Here is a 22,028-nt window from a genome sequence, read left to right on the forward strand (position 1 = left end):
CACATCCGTCGACAATGTCACACATTGCCCATCTGATTTGAGGTACACCCGAGTTGCATTGGTGTTCTCAGAATAATATACAGCAAAAGGGAGTAAGGGAACGTCCTGGTTTGGCATGACGATCTCACTCACTGGATTGCTGTTGTCATGGTAGCACAGAGAGGAAGTGGAACACAACTGAAATAATCCACACAGAGGGCCATCAGCACATTTATAAATTAATCTGGTGATCCATGTCTGTGCACGGGATTAAAGTGCCTGCAAATGGCTTACCAAATGGAACTGTGGAGCAAGTCCCAGACCAAGATGTTAAGCTAAATTGTCAACAACATGCTGCCAGATTCTGGGAAACTAAGTTTCTAAAATAGCCATCAGACTCAGAACCAACTCGCAACATTGGAAGGTGAGTCAAACACAGGAAATATGGGTAACCAGTTTCAAAAGCTTTCTGAGCCTTCATTTTGTCCCAATTATTTTAATTATCTCACTCCTGTAGCCAATGGAAAGATTCGATGATTCATCGGGTTAATCGCACCGACGCTATCGATTTGATGCCCACGCTGTTTCCCTTTTTTTGTTTCCTTCAAGCACTTTTTCCCCCCATTTTATTAAGAAATCTTGAGCTGTGTTGAACAAACCTGAATTCCAGTCATTTAAACACTTTAGGCACTAAAGGACCTTGGTCAAGCTTTCAAGCACATCCTGCAAAACATAACAGTACAGACGGCACGGTGGCACAGTGGTTAGCACTGCTGCCTCACAGCGCCAGGGACCCGGGTTTGATTCCCGGCTTGGGTCACTCTCTGTACGGAATCTGCATGTTCTCCCCATGTCTGCATGGGTTTCCTCCGGGTACTCCGGTTTCCTCCCACAGTCCAGAAGATGTGCTGGTTAGGTGCATTGGCCATGCTAAATTCTCCCTCAGTGTACCCAAACAGGCACCAGAGTGTGGCGACGAGGGGATTTTCATAGTAACTTCATTGTGGTGTTAATAATAGCCTACTTGTAACGTTAATAAATAAACTTTAAGTGTTGGCCCACAGGGAGAAGTTGCTGTTTGTTTCCAATGATATTACACAAGGTGGAACTTGGGGAATAAGCAGAAGGAACATTACCTAAAACCATAAATAGGACGCCTGCAATCAAAGAAAGGATATTCATTTTACAGCACCTTATCACGCCTTCAGAATGTCTCAAAGTGTTTTCCAACCTCTATAATATTTATCAGTGCACTCACTCTGCACGGAAGAAGTGTACGAAGATCTGATGAATTCATAATTGATCAATCTTTCCTTACATAAAATAATATTTTGGAAAACAGTATACAAACAATATGAGATATGACGTATGTTTTTTTTGTAGCATGCTTGGGAGGACACGGCGAATTTTGAACCTATGGTTCCCAAAGCTCTCCACTATTGGGAGTTTTCCTCATGTCATGTTCTGCATCTGTTGTGGACTAATTGATAGAGGTTAGATTAGTCTGTCAACAACTCCATCATTGTACCTTCTGACTATCAGAGGAGTGAATGGCAAACTAGATGAGCCGTGGTCTTTAGTTTTAGATCTAGAAATTACCCTGTTCTGTTGCTCTTTTGACTGTGTTCGTGAGGGGAGGAATGTAAGCCAGGACAGGAGGAAGCTGCCCTCTTAGAATCATAGAATCCGACACTGCAGAAGGAGGCCATTCGGCCCATTGAGTCTGCACCAACCGCGATTCCACCTAAGCACCAACACCCCATTAACCCTGACACTAAGGGGCAATTTAACACTGCCAATCCACCTAACCCGCACATCCTTGGACTGTGGGAGGAAACCGGAGCACCCGGAGGAAACCCACGCAGACACAGGGAGAATGTGCAAACTCCACACAGACAGTGACCCGAGTCGGGAATCGAACCTGGGTCCCTGGCGCTGTGAGGCAACACTGTGCCATTATGTGCCTCAACCACAAGACAGCAGCGCTTACATGTGGCATTCCCTCCACACTCTACTATATTTTATGCTCAGATTTCTGGAGCAGGGTCTAGAAGCCAGGACCTTCTGACTCAAGAGGTGAGAGTGTGATCCACTGGGGCATTTACGAAATAACAAGAAATAAAAAGCAGCAATGCTGGAATTACTGAACGGATCAGTCAGCCAGCATCCGAAAGAAAAAAATGGCACTTTATAAATGCTAGTTGTTGCTGATGGGTCAACGCCTTGGCTTGAAGTTTTACTGACTGTCCTCCTCCAGCTGTTCATGGATCAAGTGTGCATTGTCGTCATGTTCCAGTTCTATTCCAAGATGAGCAGAATCTGATTTTAATGTGAAAGGGTTGTTTTTTTTTTGGCACGCCAACAAATCAAAGACTTCAGACAAACTCTACAATTGCTTCAATCACTTTGTTTATGGTATTGAGATATAATGAAAAGGCTGGGCTAATTGCAGCAGATTGTGGGGTGGGTAACATTTCCACAGGTGGGGAATAGAGTGAGTGACTGTCCTCTCCTCATAGTGTAACAGTTTTCTTTATTTAGTTTATTTATTATTATCACAAGTAGTCTTACATTAACACTGCAATGAAGTTACTGTGAAAATCCCAGAGTTGCCACATTCCGGCGCCTGTTCGGGTACACTGAGGGAGAATTTAGCATGGCCAATGCACCTAACCAATCTTTCAGACTGAGAGGAAACCAGAACACCCGGAGGAAACCCATGCAGACACAGGGAGAACGTGCAGACTCCGCACAGACAGTGACCCAAGCCGGGAATCGAACCTGGGTCATATGAACATAAGAAATAGGAGCAGGAGTAGGCCATCTAGCCCCTCAAGCCTGCTCCGCCATTCAATAAGATCAATAAGATCTGATAGTGGGTTCAGTTCCATTTACCCGCCCACTCCCCATAACCCTTAAGTCCCTTAATGGTTAAAAATCTATCTATCTGTGACTTAAACACATTTAACGAGGTAGCCTCTACTGCTTCATTGGGCAGAGAATTCCAAAGATTCACTACCCTCTGGGAGAAGAAGTTCCTCCTCAACTCTGTTCTAAATTGACTCCCCCGTATTTTGAGGCTATGCCCCCTAGTTCTTGTTTCCATTGTAAGTGGAAATAACCTTGCTGCTTCTACCCTGTCTAGCCCCTTCATTATCTTATATGTCTCTATAAGATCTCCCCTCAGCCTTCTAAACTCCAATGAGTACAGTCCCAGTCTACTCAATCTCTCCTCATAAGCTAACCCTGTCATCTCCGGAATCAACCTGGTGAACCTTCTCTGTACCCCCTCCAAAGCTAATATATCCTTTCTTAAATAAGGGGACCAAAATTGTACACAGTACTCTAGATGCGGCCTCACCAGTACCCTGTACAGTTGCAGCATGACCTCCCTGCTTTTATACTCCATCCCTCTCATGATAAAGGCCAACATTCCATTTGCCTTCTTGATTACCTGCTGCACCTGCAAACTGAGTTTTTGTGATTCATGCACAAGGACCTCCAGGTCCCTCTGCACAGTAGCATATTGTAATTTTTCACCGTTTAAATAATAGTCCATTTTACTATTATTCCTTCCAAGTGGATAACCTCACACTTACCAACATTATACTCCATCTGCCAGATCCTTGCCCACTCACTTAGCCTATCCAAATCTCTCTGCAGACTCTCTGTGTCCTCCACGCAATTTGCTTTTCCACTCATCTTTGTGTCATCCGCAAACTTTGTTACCCTACACTTGGTCCCTTCCTCCAGATCGTCTATGTATATGGTAAATAGTTGAGGCCCCAACACCGATCCCTACGGCACGTCACTAGTCACTGATTGCCAACCGGAAAAGCACCCATTTATTCCGACTCTCTGCTTTCTGTTAGATAGCCAATCCTCAATCCACGCTAACACTTTACCCCCAACTCCGTGTACCTTTATCTTATGCAGCAACCTTTTGTGAGGCACCTTATCGAATGCCTTCTGGAAATCTAAATACACCACATCCACCGGTTCCCCTCTGTCAACCGCACTCGTTATATCCTCAAAAACTTCCTGGCGCTGTGAGACAGCAGTGCCACTGTGCCACCCCAAGGAAATGCAAGGTGCATAAAAACATAGCAAACATCAATTCGGGTTAACAATTACAAATTTGAAATTAACCATGCAAAAATCATTATCTTTATAGGCTGTCTTAGATTGGTAACTAGATGACTGGAAGACCATCGCCATTATTCACATTTCAATTACAGCAGCCACCTTTCCTATTAGTCAGCAGGGTTTATGTAGGAAAGACCATCATGAGAGACATATCATAGCTGAAGATCCGCCAACACCAATCACTGATTTAATTGCCCATAACCTCATGGCTCAGGATTATCACCTTGACTAAGGGGCATCAACCAGGCAGGAAGAAGCCTCAAGGAAGTGCTGTGTAATTATAATAACACTGGGTTAACATTGCGTAGTGGATGTGAGAGAGCTACTATGTGCACTCTTCACTTGTTTGCACTGTACATGTTTTAATTTCCCTGTCTCTGGTGTAATTCGGGGAACCTTGACCATCAGTGAAGATGGGGAAGGGTGATGTGAGTTAGAAGTTAGTATTCAACATTATAGAATCATAGAATCCTACAGTACAGGAGGAGGCCATTTGGCCCAATGGGCCTGCACCGACAACAATCCCACCTAAGCCCTATCCGTATACCCCATGTATTTACCCTGCTAATCCCCCTGACACGAAGGGACAATTTGGCATGGCCAATCCACCTAACCCGCACGTCTTTGGCCTGTGGGAGGAAACCGGAGCACCCGGAGGAAACCCACGCAGCCACGGAAAGGACATGCAAACTCCACACAGGCAGTGACTCGAGGCCGGAATTGAACCCGGGTCCTTGGCGCTGTGAGGCAGCAGTGCTAACACACTGTGCCACCGTGCCGCTGGACATTAACAAATCCTGATTATAAGATCTGGCTGTGTATAAATTGGTTGCTGAGATTCCCACATTGCAGCAGTGACCAAACTTCAAAACAAGTACCTACTTAGCTGTACAGCACTTTTTGGACGTCCTGAGGTTAGGAAAGACGCTGGATGAATGCAAGCCTTTAGTCCTTTATATTAATTCACAAACCTTATACATTGGAGAATTCAAAAATGACAAAACTTCTGCTTAGCACAATATTATGCAGCATGTAAACAGGAACATCACGCTGCCATTGCCCCAGGCGTGCAGATTGTCAGCAGCGTTTTTGTTTTAAAGGGGGTTCTGTAAACAGGTGATGTATGCTACTCCCACTAAAACCTGCAACATATGGCCTCACAACACAGACAGCATCCAGTTCACCACAGCTGCGATTGTCTGGAAAATAGTGAGCTTTCTCCTTTAAAAAAAGAGGCACGGTGGCACAGTGTGTTAGCACTGCTGCCTCACAGTGCCAGGGACCCAGCTCCAATTCCGGCCTCGAGTCACTGCCTGTGTGGAGTTTGCACGTTCTCCCCGTGTCTGCGTGGGTTTCCTCCGGGTGCTCCGGTTTTCTCCCACCAGGTCAAAGTTGTGCGGGTTAGGTTGATTGGCCATGTTAAATTGACCCTAGTGTTAGGGGGACTAGCTAGGGTAAATATGTGGGGTTACGCGAATAAGGCCTGGGTGGGATTGTGGTCGGTGCAGACTCAATGGGCCGAATGGCCTCCTTCTGCACTGCAGGAATTCTGTGATATTCTATGAAAATTCAAATATATCCTAAGACACGGGTAACGTAGCCAACCCGGGTCCATAATAGAAAACAGGGTGGCCTAAAGCATCGGTGAGTACAGTACTGCATTTGACTTCAGTTATGAACTGCCCTGGTTACTTACACACACACACACACACACACACACACACACACGGTGTCACTGTTTCCACTGGATTCTGGGTCAGGTTGATCCAGAGTCCAGGCTGCAACCCAAAGGGGCACTCCGTCTTCCCCAGTCTGCCACTCACAACACTTCAAAGGCAGAATATACATATTTTTGTAAAAGCACAGCTATGAGTAAAAGAACGCAAAATAAGCCGGACAGCTGTGTTTAGAGAGAGACTCCCCTCCCCGCACACACTTTCCTTGACCATTGTACGGCTGATATTTCAGATTGGTGAAATGTGTGCACAAACTACGCCACAGACGTCAAGGGAAACTCTTCACAAAGTATTCCCTGTACTTCCTCGAACAGTCAGAGAGGATCAGATTGAACTGGCCCAAGGGCCGTTTGAAAGACATTTATTGAGCCACGCAATATAAGGTGAACTTGTCCCGTCTGTAACCCCACGGTTATTTCAGTCAGTAATGTAAAGTTGCTGTTAGGTCACCTTGAGCCTATTATTGTTTCAGAGCTCACCGTCTGACTTTCTACAAACTGAGCTTCCTTCGCCGCCGCCGCCCTCCCCACCCCACCCCCAGTTCTGTTCATCTCTCACACTTCTAATTTCGATGGAAGGTTAGCAACCTGAAACATTAACTCTGTTCCTCTCTCCAGATACTGCCACACCTGCTGAGTATCTCCAACATATTCTGCTTTCATTTGATTTACCTTCCTCCCGGCTTTAGTACCATTGGGTTTATAAAAATGAATCTAGAACCTCTCAAATTCACAAACCCCGCGGGGGTAACTGACTGCAGCATTTTAAGAGTTTTGAGATATTTCCAGTCTTTAATCGGGAAGGTACGTAGTCATCTCCTCTAGGGGAATCTCACAGTAACTTCATCGCAGTGTTAATGTAAACCTACTTGTGACACTAATAAATAAACTTTCAACTCTAAATGAAAGACTCTCCACAAGGGAGGCAGGGATCTATAATCACAGCCTTGTCACTAAATATATATATCAATCGAAAAAATACATTGGAACATGTAAACATTCAGAATCATAGGGCAGGTGTACAGGTGAGTTTCTGATCACACATGGGAGACAATGATCTTCCCCAACATTTTTTTTTGGCCATGGATTTCCAAAGCAGAACCTCAGCCAACCAGTTAAAGAACTCGAGTCAACATTTTACACACGCATTGTTTATCTACAGTTAACCATATCAGCTCAGCTAATGTTCTGGGGACCCAGGTTCGAATCCCGCCACGGCAGGTGGTAGAAATTGAATTCAATAAAAAATATCTGGAATTAAGAACCTACTGATGACCACAAAACCATTGTCGATTGTCGGAAAAACCCATCTGGTTCACTCATGTCCTTTAGGGAAGGAAATCTGCCGCCCTTATTTGGTCTGGCCTACATGTGACTCTGGATCCACACGATAGTGGATGACTCATTGGTTTCTTCAGGTGCTCCGGTTTCCTCCCGCAGTCCAAAGATATGCGGGTTAGGTTGATTCGCCATGCTAAATTGCCCCTAGTGTCAGGGGGATTAGCCGGGTAAATGTGTGGGATTACAGGAATAGGAATAGGGCCTGGGTGGGATTGTGGTCGCTGCAGACTCGATGGGCCAAATGGCCTCCTTCCGTACCGTAGGGATTCTATGACTCACAACTGTCCTCTGGCAACCAGGATGGACAATAAATGCTGACCAGCCAGTGATGCCCACGTCCCACCAATGAATTAAAAGAAAATATACCCCTCCTAACCCCCCATCCAGTGGATGTCTATTTATAGGGACTCAGAGAATCTGCAGTTAATGCTCCCTCTGCCCCAGCTGCATACAACTAAATACAACAAATAGACAATTAACACCATTTACAGAGCCTTACATGTCCGACATTTACTCCCAAACCTGCTCAACATCAATCAAATGCCGGGTCTTGACAAGGTGATGTGGGGAGGATGTTTCTTCTTATTGGAGAATCTAGAATTTGAGTTGAGTTTAAAAATAATGGGTCACCCATTTAAGACAGGGGATCTTTTTTCTCTCTAAGGGTGGAGGAACTTACTCAAAAGACGGTGGAAGCAGAGTCTTTGAATATCTTTAAGGCTGAACTGGAAAGATCAGATCAACTACGATCTTACTGAATGTCAGAACAGGCTCGAGGGGCCGAGTGGCCCACCCCTGTTCCTTCCGCGACTGTCCCGGGTGTAAACCTGAGCATCTCCAGTGATAGGTTTCCAATCACAGCTTCTTGGGGAGCTGACTCATTCCCCACTGGATCAAATGGAAAGGCTGTTCAGAAACATCTGCCACAACTGCAGACCTCCCCACTGTAACTTCTCTGAAAGTGAAATGGAAACCCTGTTATATGTACACAAACCCGCTCCGAGAGTACTGCTGATCGGCTGGAGAGCTGGTCAGAACCTGCCTCCCCTGCAGCTCCACAATGACACCGGCCAGGATAGGAGAGGCTCTGAGGAAGGATCATCCAGACTCCAAACATTATGGACAGGATGGACCGAATGGCCTTCTCCTGTGCTTTAACTTTTCCATGGTTAGCTCTATTCTACATATGCTGTCAGACCTGCTGAGATTTTCCAGCTTTTTCTGGTTTTGTTGTGGGAGAGGGCATACGGTTGCCAATGGGATATGGTTGGCACCCTTGGATGAAAGAATTTTCCCGATGGTGGAGTCCAGAACTAGGGGTCATAGGATAAGGGATAAACCTTTTAGGACTATGGGGAGGAGAAATTTCTTCACCCAGAAGTAAACCTATGGAATTCACTAGCACAGAAAGTAGTTGGACCAAAACATTGTGTGATTTCAAGAAAAAATTAGATATAACTTTTGGGCTAAAGGGATATGGGGCGGGGAGGTGGAGGGCGGGGGGTTTGGGGTCAGGATATTGAATTTGATGATCAGCCATGATCATAATGAATGGTGGAGCAGGTTCAATGAGCTGAATGGCCTACTCCTGCTTCTAGTTTCTACGCTTCTAGACTATTCCTCCCCATTCTAATCTCCGCCAGCATTCAATTAGATGGTGGCTTGGAAGAAGGAAGGAAAAACTCGATCAAAGAGTTCCTCATGATGAAGGGACCCGACCCCGGGCAGCCCCATTCAATCTGGCAGAGCTCGTCAAGAAAGTCTGGACATAATCTAAACAGGGAGCAACACAGCGTGAGATACAAACTTCCTTTCCTTCCCCCTCCCGAGAAAAAAAAAATTTGAGTTCTGCAGAAGAGACAATGAGTCTCTAATCTTTCCCTCTCACTGGAGACTTCCGAGAAAAAACACCATTCATTCCCAAAGGAAACTCTTGCCTCTCTCTGCTCCCACTGCCAACCCTGCCCCCAGTCAAAAAGGACAGGTCTCCCTCGCTCAGCGAGACAGAAATTGAATTTGGCCAAAACCTTTTCAGAAAAAAGGAAATTGCGTTCAGGGCTGGATCCAGCCAGATTTCACTCTCTGCTGTGATCACCTTGCCCCACATAACATTCCAAAACCCTGTGTGCGCTGAAGACTTTGTGCCAAGGTAAATCGGAGTATCGTTTACTCCAGGTACCGCCAAGATAAAGATCAAAGCAAGCTCCATTTACATTACAAACACAAGCGCAGCAGCAGGGAGATGGAGAAAACTGCTGCACAGGCTGCTTAACAAGCATTGGTGTGTAGACTCGAGCAGCAGAGACGATCATAACCGCTTGCATCTTTCATGTCAGAAACACAAATTACTTTGCCCAGGAGTTATCAAATAAAAATGTGACAGGAGGAGGTTTTAGGTTAGATGACCAAAAAAAAGTGATCATCTAAAAGATTTAAGTTTAAGTGTATTTATTAGTGTCTCAGGTAGGCTTACATAAACACTGCAAGTTAAAGTTTATTTACTAGTCACAAGTTTAAAAATCTACTAATTGTTTACTTAAAATTAAAGTTTATTTATTAGTCACAAGTAGGCTTACATTAATACTGCAATGAAGTTACTGTGAAAATTCCCGAGTCGTCACACTCCAGCGCCTGTTCGGGTACACTGAAGGAGAATTTAGCCTGGCCAATGCACCTAACCAGCATGTCTTTTGGACTGGGGAAGGAAACCGGAGCACACCCACGCAGACACGGGGAGAACATGCAGACTCCCTCCACAAAGACAGTGACCCAAGCCGGGAATCGAACCCGGGTCCCTGGCGCTGTGAGGCAGGAGCGCTAACCACTGTGCCGCCCCAATGAAGTTACTGTGAAAAGGTGGGTCAAAGAGGAAGGATAGAGAGGGAATTCCAGGGCTTAAGGCATGGAACTGCATAGCGAGAGATTTTTGGACATAGTAATAGGTCTCAGTAATAAACAAGGCAGCCCCACACTGCACAAGGTGCACATTCCTGTCCCTGCTGCTGCCCTTCCCCCAGCCTAGAAAGACATGCATTGTGTGGTTATGGTGGTTACACTGCCCTTGCTTTCTCTGGGAAGGTGTTGCCAGCACTGCATTCATTGGCAACTGACAGGTGGCCTGTGAACCCATTGCCATGTTGTGGCGGGTAAAAAGAGAGATCTTGGCCAGCGTTGAGCCAGAGAACATTATTTGGCAGTGTTCCTGTGGGAAATTTGGTTTCCTGTAGTTATTACTCTGGGAAGCAGTGTGTAAGAGGATAATGTCAAAAGCACCTGCAGTAGAGAAACATAATCCAAGATACACTCCCTCCAAGTTGCATAAACAAGACAGCATTCAGTGAATGGAAGAAAAGGCAGAGAGAAAGAAACGTGGTGTGAACGCAGGTTCGTAAATCATTTGATGTGTGTGGGAATTTTTTCCTCTCTCTCTCTCCTCACACAAAGTCTTGTTCAACATAAATGTGGTCAGTGACAGCAGTTGCTGGACAGGTTACAGCAAACCCACATACCTTCAGTACACAAGTAAGTTTAATTGGGACCTGTGCCCAATTTTCCCCGCAGTGAAGTGTTGCTCTTACTTAGAAAGTACTGAAAGCTATATGTTCAGTGCCTGTACCTTTCCATTCGACGGTGCTCAAACTTTTTAAACTTCTAAAACTTCTTTTTAAAAATCGGCCTTATTTGATATGTGGCGTTCTTCCCTCAGAGTCTGAAAGTCACGAGTCCCGAGTTTGTGGAATTGTGCACCAAATCTTAGCTGCCACTCACTCCAGCATAACCCTGAAGGAGTGCCTCACTGTCAGAGATGCTTCCCTGCACATGAGATGGTAAACCTGCCTGGGTGTGGGACCTGGCTATAGACTGATAAGCTGCTACACTTGCCAAGATGACACCAGTGATTACAGGCACTTGGGATGTCCTCATAGAATCCCTACAGTGCAGAAGGAGGCGAATCAGCCCATCAAGTCTGCACAAACTCTCTGGAACAGTATTTTACCCAAGTCCTCTCCTCCCCTCTAACCCGTAAACCCACACATTTAGCATAGCTAACTCATCTAACTTACACATCTTTGGACACTGAGGGACAATTTAGCATGGCCAGTCCACCTACTTAACCTGCACATCTCTGGAGTGTGGGAGGAAACCAGAGCACCTGGAGTTTACAGTTTATTTGTTAGTGTCACAAGTAGGCTTATATTAACACTGCAATGAAGTAACTGTGAAAATCCCCTAATCGCCACCCTCCAACGCCTGTTCGGGTACACTGAGGGAGAATTTAGCATGGCCAATGCACCTAACCAGCACGTCTTTCAGACTGTGGGAGGAAACCGGAGCACCCGGAGGAAACCCATGCAGACACGGGGAGAACGTGCAAACTCCACACAGTCACCCGAGGCTGGAACTGAACCCGGATCCCTGGCGCTGTGAGGCAGCAGTGCCAACTACTGTGCCACCTCACCTAAGCACTGAACAAATTGAAGTTCACTCTTTCAAGGGATTTCCATGGTGGTTTTTGAATTCAGATTTCAGGGTCTGGCACGTGTCAGCCAGTTGCTGGGGCGCATGCAATGAAATCAAACTTCCATCCGCCGGAGGCCAAACCTGATCTGAATGAGTTCGGGGAGAGTCAAATTCAAAGAGCACGCAAGAATGACTTCACAGAGACCCCAGAATGTGAAAGCACACCAATATAAGAGTAGCCCTCCAATGCAGGAGACATCAATTCCGCACTGGATTCGGACCCTGCAGTTAGCGAAACATTTTCATTATTAGCAGCATCTGAATGTGAATTCCCCAAGGGCGCCTGCCGTAAGCAGCTTCTACTCGATATAAATCAGATTAAAATGAGTAATTACTGTAAAGTCTCTCCCATGCACTCTCCTGTTTCTCCAGTAAGCAGCTGGGCTGTAGAGGCAGGGTAGATCCCAGATTCCGTCTCGCAGACCCAGCAGCATTCAGCTGATACAACGTTGGGCAATAAATGCTGGTCTTGCCAGCGATGCCCACATCCCAGGAACAAATCTTTTGAAAGAATTTTTGAAAAAAAACAAGGCCCTAATGCTACAAAAAACAGGAAATGCTGGAAAATCACAGCAGGTCTGACTGCACCCGTGGAGAGAGAATAGAGCTAAAGTTTCGGGTCTGGGGGATCCTTGGTCAGAACTCTAATGCTCCTGGGTCAGGGAGGGATAGAAGAAAAAAAACTTGGCAGGGTTCTGACTCCCCGTGGCCACCTGCCCTGGGCTATGGGAGGTGGGGTGGGGGCGGGAGTGTGTGTGCGCACGCGTTGCAGACATGGACTTCAGCAGCCAGTACAGTCAGGTCTGACAGTGATGCCTCTCACAGTCGAATTGCTCAGCATACAGGTTTGTACATGAGCAAAGCCGCTTCCTCGGCAAGTCACTGGATGTCCATGTGTGCTGTTGGAAGCTTCGCGATCGAAGGCAGGGAAGCAAGAAATATTACAAGAGTGGTCTATATGATGTAATTAATAAGGTTCCCCCCGCCCTACCTCCTGTGATCTCCTGGAGCTGTTTATGCTGCATTCTAATTCTCCTCGGGCACATTCTCCCCCCTCCAGTGATCCATCTGACTGGTGGTTCTGTGCTGGGCAGCGCACTGACCAACTCTAACCAAATGAGTAGCTAGAATCTCCTGCTCACACTCAGCAGCATGGTGCCAAGTCAACTTCACGCTTAGTGTGGTGCAGTTCAATGGTGAGCAGATACATTTTGGAGCAAAGCATTCTGTTTACACGCGCCACCACCTCCCCACACAAGGTGCAGACTCCTCATTAGGGTGAGGGGGCGGCAGCCACCTTGTATTATCGAATTTCCAGTGTCAAGTTATTCAGCCATGTGATCCCTCACCACACACACACACACGCACGTTCGCGCGCACAGACACACACGCATACAGACACAGACGCACGCAGACACACATACACACCCTTTCCCAATCCTGTTTAAAGTTCATTCATTAATGTCACAAGTAGGCTTACATTAACACTGCAATGCAGTTATAGGGTGATCAGGGGACTGAGATTTGCCCCGTCCCCACATTAAAGTGCTGAAACTAATGATGGCACCTTTACCACACAGCACCTTCCCTTTGGTTGCCAAACCTCCAGGGTTGGCCTGCAGATTCTAAGGATAGAAGACCAAATCTCCCGGTTACTGTAGCCAGCACACCAGGAGAGAAAACTCACTGGAATTTTTTTTAAGTGTGTCTTTATTGTGTTTGAACAATTTATCAAGTTATTTAAGTATCTTATTGCTAAAAAAACGGTTTGTGGGAACATCGAAGTGGGGGGTGACAGGAAATCTCCAGGGAGACACAGTTGGCATGCCGATAAACTGGGGATTTGAACTTAGTTAACTCGGAGCAGGCTGGCTCCTGGGGCTTTGGAGATATTACACCACATTGTAACTGGAATGAGAGGGGGAAAATGCAAGCAAAATGATTTGATTTATTGTTGTCACATGTATTGGTATACAGTGAAAAACATTGTTTCTTGCGCGCTATACAGACAAAGCATACCGTACATGGAGAAGGAAAGGAGAGAGTGCAGAATGTAGTGTTACAGTCATAGCTAGGGTGTAGAGAAAGATCAGCTGGCCTCCCTTTGGGGGCCTGAGAAGCCACAAGTATGTTAACAGAATAATTTAAAGATATACAACTCCAGTTCAAAGGAAGGCATTCAATCGCTCTGGCATTTTTGGAAACGAAGGAGTGATTTGGACGTCCCCATAAATATTTCAAAAAGAGCATCAAAGCGGATCCTGTTAAATTAAAATGTTGTCACATTGGCACAGTTAGCCTGCAGCGATGCAAGCACATACAGGCAGGCTGCAGCACCAACCCCAGTCAGATACATAGCATGTGCACCCCTCTGTGTGTGTGCAAAGTGTGACTTGCTTTCACACTGGTGGTGAAAGTGCAGGATGGTACAGGAGCAGTGTCTCACTTGCAGCGATCTGAACCTTAGACACACACAGACTGGGGACAGACCAGGGGGAAAGTGTCACGTCTGCTACAGCAACAGGACTCCCGAGTCAACAACTGCTCCATTGGCTCCTGAATCAAAGGCACTGCCTTCAAGGGAGGCAGCAGTGTAAAAAGCACTACGCTGTACTCTCCTGCAGCAAATCAGAGCGGATTCCCAGCGCTTAAACACTTGGCTACACATCAACTTCCTTCACTCCCAAAGTCGTGAATGTCCTTTGAAAAAATACACTCTCCCCTCCCCATATGTCCCCAACAAAACTCACTTTAACTTCCCCTTCTTAAGTGCTACAAAGACCATGGCATGTTTCCTTCCCCGCAATGATCATCCGTCAATAACAGCTAATATGTATTTGTATAGCATCTTCCACATAACACAAGTGCTCCAGACTTGTGCTACAGTGTGGCATGCAGCAACACCGAGGCTCTAGGACCTCACCTCAATGGCCCTTCTGCCTGTGGGAGTCTGGGTGATGAAGGAACACTCCTTGACCATGGGCAGATCATTGAGCTCCCATCCTATTCTCAATCGATGCAGCCGAGGGACTAGACAGTTATCATGGACGGAACTAAAGCCAGCCAATTCCAGGCACACTGAGGATTCATAGAATCCCTACAGTGCAGAAGGAGGCCATTCAGCCCATCTAGTCTGCACCGACTCTCTGGCAGAGCATCTTACCCAGGCCCTATCCCCGTAACCCTGCACATTTACCCCGCTAATCCCTCACACATCTTGGGACACAAAGGGGCAATTTAGCTTGGCCGGTCAGCCTAACCTGCACATCTTTGGAGTGTGGGAGAAAACTGGAGCACCCGGAGGAAACCCACGCAGACACGGGGAGAATGTGCAAACTCCACACAGACAGTCACCCAAGGCCAGAATTGAACCCGGGTCCCTGGTGCTGTGAATCAAATCAAGAGCCTTCCCAGCCTTTGAGCACATTACCAACTGAGCTTTTGTATGATTCACTTTTTAAAAAAAAATACTATATATTCCTTATTGCAGCAATGCAGCAACAGAACAATGTGGAAACTGATGCTAACCACCAGTCATTGGCATATTCAAGGTATAACATGAGATTCTGTTTCAAAAACAGGAAACGCTGGAAAATCTCAGCAGGTCTGATAGCATCGATGGAGAGAGAACAGACCTAATGTTGAGTCTGGATTCAGACTCAAACATTGGCTCTGTTCTCTCTCCACAGATGCTGTTAGACCTGCTGAGATTTTCCAGCATTTCCTGTTTTTGTTTCAGATTCCAACATCCATGGTATTTTGCTTTTATCTATTGAGATTCTGTTTACCTACAGCTCAAACACAACCATCAACCGAAATATTTTCATCCATTAACCTAGGCATTCTCTACAACTTCCCTGCTTCTAAACAGTGAGAAGGATATTTTTGAAAGATGGTTCAAATACTCATATATACACAACAGCGTACTCATGCACACCCGATGTGACAAAGTCTGTAATATACCATCAATGGGGCTCAGCTAGGGTTCAAATATTTGAGTATTCCTCTTGATTTATGAGGTTTATGATATCAAAAGTCCAATAGCAATCCCCGATAGTGTAAAGAAACTGAATCGACCAGTCAAAATGTCCTCACTCTATGTTGAGTTAGCTGCCACAGATGCCCCTAAGCGCCCCAATGAAAGGTGAGGGGGAGGAGAGAGAAACAGTCCCAGGATTCAGTCATGCTGGGATTGCACTGGAATGTGCCAATGTGCCCTGGACTTGGCCACAAAACAGGGTTGAACTGTCTCCCAAGATAAAACTGACTTGCCAACACACTCAGGGCCACATCTGAAGAATGGACACCTGAATGAGTGGAATTGCATTCAGCAGGTACCCGAGGCTTCGGAATAGGAGTGATTTTAACATTTTAATTCCAAGGGGGAAGTTGCTGGCTCGGCCAGCATCTATTGCCCATCTTTAATTGCCCTTGAGAAGGTAGTGGTGAGCTGCCTTCTTGAACAGCTGCAGTCCCTGAGGTGCAGGCATATCCACAATGCTGACAGGGAGGGAGTTCCAGGATTCTGAATAATAGAAGAAATCAAGCATTGATAGAATTGCAGCCCTTAACTCACACCGATGTCCATACTCCACACTATTTAACTCATGCCCAGATATCCATATTCTACACTGAACCTTAACTAACACCTCGACATCCATATTCTGCACTGTACCTTAACTCACACCTAGATATCCATATTCTACATTGAACCGTAACTCCCACCTAGACATCCGTATTCTACACTGAATCTTATTTCATGCCTAGATATCCATAGTCTACACTGAACCTTAACTCATACCGAGATATCCATATTCCACATTGAAATAAGCAAAGGCTGTCAAGCTTAAAATGTAATTTTCATTTACATAATAACTGCCACTTAGTAAAGTATCCCAAAACACTTCACGTAACTGTAATCAGGTTAGGGTTATAGTAGGGTGGGAGGAGATTACACAGATAGGCTAGCACAGTCACGTGGAGCATGGAACCTAAACATAAGATATTTGCAGTGATGGTAAGATATGAAATAGCAAATAACCTTTCTTCCTTTTTGGCGAATTGGGGCCAACAAATTTGGTCAATGCCCGTAGAAAATGAAAAAAAAGATCAAATAAACAATAGAAAAAGCAATTTACGAACAGAAATTGTACGGGGCTACAATCTACTTGTGACCAATGGTTTGGGCCATCCAGTGAAATGGTACCTTCAATTCGGCGACATTAAGGTCTGAACACTCTCTGACATTACCTTGTGGAGCAAAACTATATTCACAAAACATGCCTGAAATGTATGAGCACATTGTAATGTGAGACTTCATTCAGGGCAGCCATGCATGCAATATCTATGGACCTGTGACTGCACAGATACTTCCACTCAAAAGATAACTTTACACAGAAAAAGAAGGCTTTTGAAAGGTGTGCAGTGAAATGTAAAAGCTATAGCTTCAGGCCAAAACTAGCCACCCCCCCCGAAAAAAAATGTAATAAAAACACACACACATGATTTCCTATCTTCTCCCTACGGAAAGGAGTCCAATGTTTTGCAGGGAGATGCAAATTATTACTCAACAAAGCCAGCTGAAGGTGGGAAGATAGCCATCTAAAGAGCGCTTCAAAGGAAAATAAAAGAGAAGTCGAAAGGGTTTGGTCTGAGTATAAATGCAGCTATTGTTGACTTGATAAGGAGAGCCCAGCTAGCTGGTGAATACTGTACTGTCGTTTATATGATCACATTTCCCAAATGTCTCTACACAACAGGTTACTATGGTGGTGTTGGATCCATTGAGTTCTCCATTCGCTGTACAGAGAACGAACCCCCATCCTCCAAAACAGAGTCAAATAGCAAGAGGGCAGAATAAAAAAGGGGCCAAATTTCAAATCTTTAATTCAAGATTTGGTGTCTGATTGGAGTGAAATATGTTTTAAAAGTGCATGACTAGGCTGGATTTGGGATGATCACTGACATCAAAGGGTTTGCAATGGCTGGAATAATCTGGGGGCAAATATATATCTTCCACTCAGGAGGAGGCGGGGAACAAGCAGATTCACATGCTGAGGTGGGTGGACTGCAGTTTCAGAAGTCTCTGTTTCGTTTTTAAATCGTGCATTTCAATGTTCTCCCAAGGTACAGAGGGACGCTGCCCTCTCAAACAATTCTCCTTCCCTGCTTGGGACAGTATCTGGTTCCACGAAGCAGCTACTTAGGAAGAAAGACCACCTTTGTGGCACTTCCAGCAACTCCGCTCAGATATAAACTTTATTTATTAGTCACAAGTAGGCTTACATTAACACAGCAATGAAGTTACTGTGAAATTAACTTTATTTGCTATAAATTATGAACCATTGTGTGTAGAACACAGTCCCTCTATAATAAAACAAATGTCAAGATATCCCCCCCTTCCTTTCCACACCATGTTTTATTAAGTTGAGCTTTACGCCGTACTAATAATGAACCCCAAATTATATAAAAAGAAACACTCTCTAGGTAATAAAGGTCACATGGAAGAAACAAAACAGGCCTATTAATAATTGACTTACAGACAAAACTTAAAAACTACCCATGCCCCTCTACAGCACAGTTCATTGTTGATCAGAGAGCACTTCTTTTCTCTCGTGTGATGCAATTGATAAGCGTGTTTGGAATGGAACATGCGATCGGGAACCAAGGGGAATTCAGAACTGCCAAATTCAAACATTAACTGGGCAAATCCTCCACTATAGGCAAAAGTGGCTGTAAATGAGCGGATTATTCAAATAGGTAACATATATTAAGCTTTAGGGTACTTAGGTAGCGAGCTGACCTTGAAAACTCCCAACTCCTAAGCCCTTGTACTTGATGCAGCGCACGTCTACCAGTTAACAATCCAACTTTTATCTCGCAGGCAAAATGCTTTTTGAGAAAGATAGTCCCCTCTTGGCACTATTGGGAGAGAGACACATTTCTCTAAAACAAACACACACCCCCCCCCCCCCCCCCCCCCCGCAAGGGCTGGAGCTTTGTGAAGTTTTTTTTAAAAGATTTTAAAAATCTATCGCAAGCTTTACAACAATCGGGGAGAAAGCGAGGAAATGTTTGTTTTACAAAAGAAGAAAATGTTCTTGTGCCTCGGCGAGCGAAGCGCAGAGCGAGGCGGCGGAGGCTTTTTGTATGTGTGTGGAAATCTCCCTTTGATGTTTGAATTGGGATTACTTTGATGTGCGTCTAGACAAACCGGATTTAACTACCAGCTTTGAAGGCAAAGGCAGTTTTAACGTCGCTATGACAGTTATTAAATCGTAGCCAGGAGGGTGGGGAGGGGGGGAAATCTCCCAGCTCAATCATTTCTTTTAAAGAGAGAAAAAAAAATTAAATCGCTGCATTCTCACAGAAAATCTGCTTGTCGATTTCAGGTCAGTTTCACTGACTTCCCAGGATCAGTCGCAGCTCTTCCTCTCCCTCCCCCCACCAGTATATGGGTTATTACACCCAGAGATTTAATTAACTTCCAAGGACAAAGGTGGTGACATTATTAGTAGTCAAAAAAAATTTTGATTTATATTAAAAGAATTCCCATAACCCACATCTCCGCAACATCCGGAGTGTCTTATTAACAATACGGATGGTGGGGGACACATTCTTTCCCCCTTCACTAGTTCTGCTCGGCGAGCTATACAAAAAGGCAAATCAATAACAACATGTTTTGTTTTTATCTCCCCCCCCCCCTCTAATGGTTTAAAAATCAGGACATGTTTTCCGCTTGATCAATGAGTGAAATTCTCTCTCTCACACACACACACACTCTACAGCTGCAACAAAGCACACACACAAAAAAATAGTTTCTCTCCCTCTCCCTATCCCAGGGAGGATTGAGTTACAAAGGACCTAACAAGAGGTACTTCTTTACCGCCGGAGCACATTGTCACATACTGTGTGTGGAACGAGCTACTCTGATCAGGCGAGGGGAACTCTCTCCCTCACGTCTCACTAACACCTAGCTGTTTTTAATAATTAGATGTGTGTGTGAGAGAGAAGGGGGAATCGCAGGCTATACTACACACATGGGAGGCTATTACAAACAAGCCAACCCCATTGCAACTGCACTCACAACTACCCCTGGCAGAACAAATGATTGGGGGGGGGGGTTAACAGGGATGTTTGGACACATGTTCTGCCACCCATGTTAATACTAAATCGCAGACACAGTATTGGGGACACAATCCGAAATTGAACCACGATTCGCACAACAGAACTAATGCAAATAATTTTTGTTGCTTTTGGGGTGGGTTGGAAATAAACCCCCTGGTTAAGTGGCCCTCTTAGCAGTTGTCATGGTAATCTGTGAAAGTCTCAAATCGACCAGATTTCTTCATGATCCCGAGCACGCTGATAAACCAGAGACTGACTGCTGATGTACAATCGGATTCTCTACTCCACTCAAAGGCGTTTCATTTACTTATATCTATACATCTATTGGAAAAACGCATTGGAAGTAACCATTTCACATGCCCACATGCCATTCGAGAGGCTGCATTCGTGTCAAAGTCCCCACACTCTTACCAATCCCCCACGTGCAGTGCAGCCAGTGCTGATGCTGGGGGGCTTCAGACTATGAAATGAGGACGATTCAAAATAAAAAACCCCACAATGCAGCAAATTAAACATCAGCAAATTAAACATCAGCAAATTATACCCACAGTTGCAAACTGAGTTCAAAACACCCTCCTGTGTATGTGTGTGTGTGTGAGGGGGGGGGGTGCTGTTGGTGGGAGACAGAGTGTGCCCACCCACCTCTCCTCACACTGCAGCTTAATTCTTTTACCCGAAAAAAATTACACACGTTGTGACAAACTTTGTTAACTCGGTCCCATTAGAAGTTTCTACCCCCCCCCCCCCCCGCCACCTCCACCACCAGACGGGGTTTGGACAGGGGACTGTTGACAGCGAGATCAATAACTGGCAGGGCAGCAGCGATAAGCGATGTGCTTTATGGATTTGAACCTCCGTTCAAGCTCCTTTCCAGCCAAGATCGGAGCCATCTTGTTGAGTGTGTGAACTTAAAACTCTTAGCAAAACTTCCAACACACGCTTGTATGTGTGTGTGTGTGTGTGTGGTTGGGGGGTATTCTCTGTTAGCTTTCTGGTTGGGGTGGTGATGGGAGGGGAGTTGGGAGGGGGGGGGGGGGTTACAGTTCTGTGCTGCCAGTCCAGAGGAAGGATTGATCTGTGGGGGGGTTTGAATCCACCCCACCTCTCTCACTCTCTTACCTGAACTATCTCTCCCTCGGCGCTGATGGTGGCTCCAGCCCGGGAGAAACGTCCCTGCAAGTCGGTTGTGAAAGTTGTATATTCACCATTGGCACTGGACTCGAAAAGCACCACTTCCACAAAGGCAGTCTCCTTGGCACACACCGAGCCCCCGCTTGCCACCAACACTACCAAGAGCACCCACTCGCCAACACTCCCCAACATCATCTTGCCGGCTGTACCAGCTCCGCCCGGCTCATACTTTCTGCTTAATGCTGGCTTGCTGAGTCTATTTTTCTCCTCCTAATTTCTCTTGCCTTGGCTTTCACAGATACATATCCGCACAAGATGTAACTTTTTGTTTTGTTTGTTTCTCGGTAGAAGTGGAAACCAGACGAAATAGTAGAAGATGTCTTGGGCAGCCTGGATCTGCTTCCTTTGCCTGGGCTATCTATGTTAGCCCTGTCAATGACATAACTCTCCTGTGTGTCTGCTCTCTCTCTCCCTCTTACACACTCACTCTTTTCTCTCTCTTCCCAGCTCCCACAAGGCGGTACCCTCCTTTGATCCACAGCACGTGATCCAGGCAGGGTTATCCCCACCCACCAATCTTCCTGACCCCATTCACTTTTCTCAACAGGGCTAAAACTCAACCGATTCGACCTGTAGCTATATTTTTGCCACCACCTCCTCCCCAAATTAAAACGAGAGGAGTTGGAGTTCCCCTTCCCCTCCCTGGATTCCTGGCTATTTAGGAGCTTGGGCTGGCGTTGCTTTTACTGTGCTTCTCTGCAGCCTGCCCAAGGCTCGGCTTCCCCGCAGAAAAAAAGGGGAATCAGAGGCGCCGCAGCCAAAAGCAGCGAGGGTGGATTTTTGGTCCCAGGATGGAAATTGCGCCGCTCGCTCGCTGGCTCAGACTTTTAAAGCCGCACCGATGTGTTTAAACTTTGCAACAGTTCGTGTGAAAATGTCGGGGGGCCGGGGGGTGGTGGTGGAGAAAAGCTACAATGGTAACTTCCCAAAGAGATCAAAATCGCGAAGAAAGGAGAGAATTGCAGGCGGGGGAATGAGTAAGGCGATT

The 22,028-nt window shown here is 45.7% G+C and overlaps 1 protein-coding gene across 2 annotated transcripts in view; it reads right to left on the bottom strand.

Moving 5' to 3' along the window:
- znrf3 (zinc and ring finger 3) overlaps positions 1–21,434 on the bottom strand; it is a 254,449-nt gene extending 233,015 nt beyond the window's left edge. For both annotated transcript variants that reach the window (XM_078227654.1, XM_078227652.1), the window contains exon 1: positions 20,969–21,434. In XM_078227654.1, the coding sequence (XP_078083780.1) occupies positions 20,969–21,175 (207 nt within the window). In that variant the 5' untranslated portion in view covers positions 21,176–21,434. The remainder of the gene's footprint in view (positions 1–20,968) is intronic.
- Between the last annotated feature and the right edge of the window lie 594 nt (positions 21,435–22,028).

This window comes from Mustelus asterias, chromosome 13, assembly GCF_964213995.1.
Source record: "Mustelus asterias chromosome 13, sMusAst1.hap1.1, whole genome shotgun sequence".
In the NCBI taxonomy this organism is placed as follows: Eukaryota; Metazoa; Chordata; class Chondrichthyes; order Carcharhiniformes; family Triakidae; genus Mustelus; species Mustelus asterias.